The sequence below is a fragment of the Diplotaxodon limnothrissa genome, linkage group LG1 (assembly GCF_057381915.1).
Source record: "Diplotaxodon limnothrissa isolate DT_005_m linkage group LG1, D_limnothrissa_male_GT1.1, whole genome shotgun sequence".
NCBI classification, from domain to species: domain Eukaryota; kingdom Metazoa; phylum Chordata; class Actinopteri; order Cichliformes; family Cichlidae; genus Diplotaxodon; species Diplotaxodon limnothrissa.
The window spans coordinates 25,786,396-25,794,044 of NC_140596.1; the positions used below are offsets into that span (position 1 = coordinate 25,786,396).

The 7,649-nt window shown below is 43.1% G+C and overlaps 1 protein-coding gene across 1 annotated transcript; it reads right to left on the reverse strand.

The window, feature by feature from the left end:
- On the reverse strand, nt 1-7,649 carry slc9d1 (solute carrier family 9 member D1). The gene is made up of 14 exons (XM_085356000.1): nt 7,580-7,649; nt 6,345-6,661; nt 5,456-5,623; nt 4,939-5,118; nt 4,648-4,848; nt 4,416-4,544; nt 4,222-4,314; nt 2,926-3,112; nt 1,724-1,841; nt 1,441-1,636; nt 1,160-1,310; nt 970-1,049; nt 729-878; nt 1-114 (listed from the first exon to the last, which is right to left on the reverse strand). The coding sequence occupies exons 2-14, from the start codon at nt 6,600-6,602 to the stop codon at nt 1-3; spliced, it is 2,025 nt and encodes a 674-aa protein (XP_085212126.1). The 5' UTR covers nt 6,603-6,661; nt 7,580-7,649.

A 7,649-nucleotide genomic window follows, 5' to 3' on the forward strand; every position in this document is an offset into this window, starting at 1 on the left:
TCATGTGACTGGTCTGCGTTCGGTGCGGGGAACCCATCTGTGTGTGGTAACCTTCCAGAGCAGCGGAGCCAGCAGCAGACTGAGAGTGGTGACGCTGAGGACCAGCAGGTACACCTGCACAGAGCCAGAGAGGCAAACCAAATAAAGATCCAATAATCAGATGGCGAAATGTCATTAACACAGACTTTGAATAATGCTAATTTAACACTCTTTTGATTTATTCCACAATGATACCCCAGGGAGAGAGATGGATGTTCTTAAATGCCAAGATATCAGTGACATAGACGGTCGTCCTAGTCACGATTCTTTACGATGCAAAGATTACTGCGTCATTATAGGATTAGCTTAGATCAGAGATAATAGGTCTTTTGGCTAAAAACTAACCAATGCAGTTGGTTCTTCTTTGTAAATAGACAATGGATGATTGACACTACACATGAAGATCTGCCCAGCTACTGTTCAAACCTGTTTTTGGGAGGGGCAGCCAATCAGAAGAAAACTGGCTGAAAGGGAGGGGCGAGTCAGCTACAGCTCAGAATAACATAAAAGTATTGACCTGGAACAGGGTATTATAGGTCTCGTCTAATTCTGCTTTAAACAATCATTAATAAATGATTATTTAAGGCAGAAGACGAAGCAAACAAAAGTCAAATTGAGCACCTACTATATTCTCCTCTGTCTGAATAGTAAAAAAGATGCCAACACTAACATAAGAGGTAATCACTGACCTCTCTGGAGATGATGCCAGCTCGACGCGCACGACTGCCCAGGACAAAGGAGAATTCGCTGACCTGAGCGAGGCCAGCAGAGACGATCCACTGTATGTGCCGAGACCCTGGAGGCAAGATTGCTGACAGCACGAGTACAGCCATCATAAACTGGAAGGAAATAAGGAGTCAAATGAAACAGAAACTGGAGCTAGACAAAGAAAAGCAAAAAACAAAGACAAAACACAGGAGTAGTCTGTACCTTCATAATGACGAGTGTGAGAGTTAGCGCCAGCAGGATGGTGAGTTCATACAGCACAAATGTCGGGAACACGTGGAAACCTGCAGCATCACACAGACACACACTTACCATTCAGTAAAGTCACGGTAAACAACACAAAACTAACGCAACACCAAGGTCAGATCAGTCACATGATCGCGTTCAGGCTAACCGATAGAAGCAAAGAAGATGATGGCAAGGAAGTCTCTGATCGGCTCGATGCATCCCATGACCTCTGCTGTGACCATGTGACCCTGTGAGGACAGCAAAGCTCCAGCCAGGAAACAACCGAGCTCCATGGAAACATCCAGCACCTCAGTTACCTGCAGCATGAGTCAGCAAGAAAAGAACCAGCACAGACACACGACGGGTTAGACAAGAACATGAAATACATAATAAGTGAATAAAGTGAGATCTTTATCTAAAAGAAAAGGTTAAAAACAGACAGCATACTGTCAGCATGAAAAAGACAAAAGCTGCCATCCCCAGCACCAGGATCTCCCTGTTGCCTTTGCTCTCAGTGTGAAGCTTCTTGTAAAAGGGGCCAATCAGGAATGATCTGAAGAGCAAGCAGAGCAGAAGCACAGCAGCCAGCGACACCAGGACCTGGGCCAGGAGATAGAGCACGTGGAGGCTGCCATACAGGAAGCTGCGGTGCACAGAGGGAAGAGTTTACAATGCTGTGTGCGTGTTTACACAGAGCACACATGCAATAACAACAGAAAGACCAACACACCCGTCCAACTCTCCACTTTGTGCCTGGATCAGAGTCGGCATGACAGCGATGAAGAGGCCGAGCTGAACATCTTGCATCACCAACATCCCAAGGAGAACGCTGCTGTAGTCCAGCTCAGCTGCCACACACACACAAACACGTTAATGATCACTGGCTAAGGAAAACACTCCTAGTAATCAATATTGTATAAGCGGATGTAGTGTGATATTAAATTTGCCTACATTAAAATGTGTAAATTACCTAGAGTAATGGCATGGGAAAAGGCCTGTGGATAGGCAAGCTGCTCTTAAATGTAAAATAAATGTGATTTTTCTTCACTGTGAGCAAAAATCATTTACCGCTGCTGTGCTAGCAGAAGTCAACACAGGCATGCAGGTCACAAAATCCTACTCAGCTATATACTATCAGAGGTAAGGGAGGATCTGCTGAATGCTGCTATAACTGGTATCTGAGGTATGCTTAACTTTCTGGAATGTGGCCAGAGGGATAAATATAGATTTTCTCTGTTTTTTATCTTTGAAATGGAAGTAGTGAAGAGGAAAAACCAGCTAGTCACATCTCATAGCAATTAAATGCAACCTGTTCTCTTCACGTAACAGACACACACGGTCTGTTTCCCTCAAACGCTTTAAACAATCTAATGAGAAGACTTTCAAAACACTTGTGTGAAAGTGCATACTTCTAAGGTTTTATTATAGAACATAACCCCTTAGCAGGTCATAAACTAGGTTAGTACAACCGCAAGCAACATCAGCCTCAGGTAAACAACAATACAAAATATTATACCATATCATTATTTATTGAACAAAACTACAGGAAAATGCAGAAGCAGTGTGTGGAAAAACTAAGCACACTTTCCTGCTTTCATAGGAATTAGGAGGTAAGTAGCATTCAGGTACTGCTAATCAGATACATTTAACTGATCATCAGCAAGTGTGATCACCTCTATGAAAGCAGAATTTTTGTCAGTTTGTTGGTCTTGAGCGTTTCTCCTGCTAAAGGTGGTTCTAAAACCTAGAAGTTGTATGAGGTGGATCACCTCATACAGCTTCTGCATTTTGGCTTCATTCTTACAAAATACACAAGGACACTGTGTAATGTATCATGTGTTATTGTTCATCTGATACTGTATTTACCTAATTTTAGGACCTGGTAATAACCAGATGATTGCTTTATTATGTCCTGACACATAAAACACAAACCTTCCTTATCTCCTCTGCTTCCTCCTGCCAGGAAGCGGGACACCAGTGGAGTGCTGGACAAGGACAAACAAGTAGAGATGAAGACAGTCTGGGTGGGTCGAATATGCAGGACTTGTCCCCACAGCAAACCGGCTCCTACCATCAGCAGACTCAAAGAGCAGGAACCCTGAACTGAAATCTTCCATACCTATGCACACATAGACAGGTTGATGACTGGATGATGACTGTCCATAAAGTAAGTAACAGAGGCTTTAAAAACAAATGGTATTAAAACAACTAGACTATGAGCAATAGTGGATTTTACAGAAACATTCTAATACTGATGTGGAATTAAATCTAGATGTATCAGCCAATATTCTTCAGCATGTCCGCTGCTACTTAAACTTTTTCTAAATTATCCCAAGCATAAAAAAAGCTTCTATATTAGCACAAACTGGACAGTAATTACACATTACATTGGCAAACATCAGCTGCTAACATCCAATATATGTCTGCGTAGTTTCTCGGTCATCCAGGTCACTGCTGTTTAAGGAGGTTAGAAAGAAAGCGACCAGACTTCTTTAAGTTTTCTTTTAAAATCATTTCTCTTCTCATCCAAGAGGCTTCTTCACTTCTAAAACCAAAAGGTTGAGAGTCCCAGGTATTTAAACCCTTGTGCGGTCTTCAAAAAACGTAAAGTCCAGTCGCCTTCTTTTCAGCTCTAATAATATACCAATCAGGCTCTAAACCAGGGGTCTCCAACTCCAGTCCTCAAGGGCCGCTGCCCTGAAACTTTTCCATGCGTCCCTGCTGCAACACACCTGAATACGACTAGTAGGTCATTAGAAGGACTCTATAGAACCTGACTGCATGCTGAGGTGGCAACTCAGCCATTTGATTCATGTTCCAGTAGCTCATGAGTGAATGAACATGGTGCAATAAAAGTACATTATTCCTAACACTTACATTTACTTAAACTGACATGAGTAGGGTTAGGGGTTGCCACCTCAGCATGCAGTCAGGTTCTATAGTCTTGCTAATGACCTACTAATCGTATTCAGGTGTGTTGCAGCAGGGTCGCATGGAAAGGTTTCAGGACAGCGGCCCTCGAGGACTGGAGTTGGAGACCCCTGCTCTAAACCAAACATTGAAGGACATAAAAGTATTGTTTTAAAAGTTGCTTTCATACTGATGTTGGTTAATTCGTGTCATGCTGCACCACCGCAATACAACACACAGAACAGTTTGACCATGTCATTGGCATCAGTGCCAGACTTGCCTTTGCATTATTCCAAAAGCAAAATCTTCTTCATTTACCTTTCTGAGGCGCTCAGGTGAGAATTCCAGTCCGACCACAAAGAGAGTGAAAAACACACCCAACTCCCCGAGAGTCTCCACCTGAACCATAGACTGCAACAAGCAAAGCCGAGCACAGATATAAACAACAAGCACAGAAAGTAGAAAAAAAGACTGATTTAAAAAAAATTAATTACAGTCTCGCTCTCACACACCTTGATGCTGTTGAGCCCAGAAGGACCAAGCAGGACCCCGCAGATGATATATCCAAACATGGGAGGAAGACCCGCCAGAGTGCAAATCCAGCCACAGGGCAGAGACAACATCACCACTGAAACCAAGTCCTGCACATACATGTTTAAAAAAAACCGTCAATAGTGACTAAAAACGACTCAAAACAAATTAATACAGAGTATCTGCTTCTTATACACGCGAGGAATGACTGACTTTGATAAAGTGGTGGTCGGCTCTCGGCATTGTTGAGTCTCGCGGTTTAGTCAGAACATACTGGTTGTTCTGCGAGTCAATGAGCATGCTCAGTCCCAGGTCATCCTCCACTTCCTTTTGCCTGGACTTGTTCTTCCTCTTGCTTCCATTCTCTTCGTCGTCTTCCACTCTCAGCACGGCCTCTACATTCACTCCTTTCATCTACACAGCACACAGCACGGAAGGAGCTACAATCACTATCATCTTCAGTTTTTGAGTAACCAAAATATGTGACAGTGACTGTCTGCAGACCTGCTTGTTGTTGTCAAAGGCGTGCTCTTCGATCTCCTCCTCAAGTCGGTCGGCTGCCTTCCTGACATCCTCCAGGATCTCATCCAGGATGGACAGAGTCTTGTTCTGGGCCAAAGCGCTTTTAACAGCTTCCTGCTGATGCTTCTCAGCCGCCACCAGCTCCACGTACTCCTGTTCTTCCTGAAGTGAGATAAGAGGGGCCATGCATATGTTAGGAGAGATGAATGTAGGAAATGTGTATTAAAGATTCAGTCTTAAATTTTGAGGTCTGTAGGATGATCATATCAACAGTCTCCTATATTCACACAGGACTTATTTGATAATAAATTTACATTTTGGATAGTCTTTTTGGGAGTTTCCATTTCTGCTACAGGTCTCTTCCTGTTAAAAGACAGTTTTTTCTTTCCACTGTCACCAAAGAGCTTACTCATAGTGGGTCATCTGATTGTTGGGCTTCTGATATTTCCCTGTCTTTTGAAAAACTGAGATACAAATAATGAAACACAGCTGACTTCACCTTTATGGCTGCCTCCCTGAGGGCCTCCAGCCTTTGTCTGCTGCTCTCCTTCATGTTGACCACATCCTTGTAGTCTCCCTGTAGCGCTCTCTGCAGGCTGTGCAACGCCTGGAACACGAGGTGCTCGCTCTCATTCAGCTCCTTCTGCAAAACCTCCAGAGTGTGAACCTTAATGCAGACAAACAGAAACTTGTCAATCGGTAAAATGTCTCTGGTCATCTTTCACTGAAGCCACCGTGTGCAGTGCAGTTTACAATTCTTCATCGGAGACTGGACATGACAAACAGGACAAAACAGATTGTGATGAAGCAGGTTACAATAGGATGAAGGTGCATTTTATGTGACTCTCGGCACACATCAGAAGAGGCACTTAAACACAATAAAACAACTGAATGCACACTATCCGTATATGCAGAATAAATATGTGCAGAAAGTCACATGTTGAATTTAGATGGATGTCACAGCTCTGGGGAAGAAACTGCCTCTCAGTCTGGTGTTGTGTTTTAGTGAGTTAACCAGAAGGCATTTCATTCAGATCGTTTCAGAGGTAAACTCGAAAAAAAAACTTTGAAGATTTGAAGAAACCACATTAAATTTAAATGTGTTTTCAGCTTGGTCTGGTATAAAAGTCTAAAAGTGGTGCTTAGCTATTTCTCCTGTTAGTTGTTTTAATCAAACCAGTCATCTTATCGCTACATGCACATATCATAGGAAACATGAATTATAAGCATGCACAGTCATTCTGTGCAACAGTCAGAGAGGCAAACAGTTTAGAGACCTAAAGAAGAATTACAGGTTATGCAAAAGTTAAATGTCTCTAACTCTTCAGTGGATAACAATTTGAAAGGAGCTCTTGGCTCCATCAGATTGCTTTTTCTCAGTCTGGTACCTGGAAGTGTTTCTCAGTCTCTGAAAGGCTCCGGTCTTTCCCAACAGCATCGGCAGCAGCCTCCAGCTTCTTGAAAACCACATTTTTCTGACGTAGGAGGCCCACCAGCCGCTTGCAGTTACCAGCCACCCAGCTCTGCCCGTGTGCAGCCCTTTTACTTCGATAGAGCTTGACGGCATGCTGGGCCACCTGGTCTTTGTGGACCACGGCAGATGCCCCTGCCAGGCTGAGGCACAGCAGCCAACATACAGCCTGCATCCAAAGTCCTACTCGCGTCTTCACCAGGGTGTGAGGGGGACTGAAGACGGGTGTGAGGCCTGGATATGGAAAAGGTTTTTTTTAAAAAGTAAAAAAAAAACAAAATAGTATGACAGATTAAGATGGGTTGAGTGTCAATGCAAATATATCTATATATCAGCCAGTCATATGGCAAAAATTCAATGCATTTGTTGACATGGTTGAGACAACCTTCTGGAACTGAAGCTGAGCATCAAAATGGGAAAGAAATGTGATTTAAGTAATCCCCTTAAAACCAAACTACCATCTACCCATCTCCCAATGGCTCCTTCCTGTAGGATAACACACCATCTCACAAAGCGCAAATAATCTCAAACTGGTTTCTTGAACATGACAATGAGTTCACTGCACTCAGATGGCCTCCACAGTCACCAGATCTCAATCCGTAGAGCACCTTTGGGATGTGGTGGAACATATGACTCAGATCATGGAGCCATGTGTGATGCTGTCATGTCAATTTGGACCAAAATCCCTCTCCCATGTTTCCAGCACTTTTTTTTTAATATAAGCCATGAAGAATTAAGGCAGCTCTGAAAGCAAAGTGAGTGTTGTTATGTGAGATACAGTGTGTACTTATGCAACCTGTATATTTACTATTGTTATACCAACAGCCTGTTCAGTCTTTAAGCAGGCTGTGGTGGCAGCTGAACATGAGTTCCGTCTTGCTAGCAGTTCTTATTATTAAGCTTCACCTTAATGTGACTGAATGCTTAACCTGTAAAAAATTCCAGAGCTGCTTCCTCTGCTGCCTTCATCAAATACGCTGCAGTGTATATAGTGAGGGAAAGGATTGTATTTAAAAAAGAAACAACCAAAAAAACAAAACATCCAGGTTGCTTTACATTTAATCTTTATCCACACCAACACTGAATACATTCAACTCACAGCCAAGGCAGTCTGCACTGTTGTGAGCATGAGTCAAGCTGAGAGATGTTTACTTTCCAAACTCCTCCTATGTCCTTCTTCCTTTGGGCTAGGCTGCAGACGCTCTGCCACTGCAGCTAGAAA

Excerpts from the sequence above, each read along its gene's own strand:
- slc9d1 (XM_085356000.1), bottom strand. The coding sequence starts at position 6,602 with ATGCAGGCTGTATGTTGGCTGCTGTGCCTCAGCCTGGCAGGGGCATCT. Across the intron at positions 4,849-4,938 it reads CCTTTGACAACAACAAGCAG|ATGAAAGGAGTGAATGTAGA; the intron begins GTCTGCAGACAG and ends TGTGCTGTGTAG. Across the intron at positions 879-969 it reads TCACACTCGTCATTATGAAG|TTTATGATGGCTGTACTCGT; the intron begins GTACAGACTACT and ends ATTTCCTTCCAG.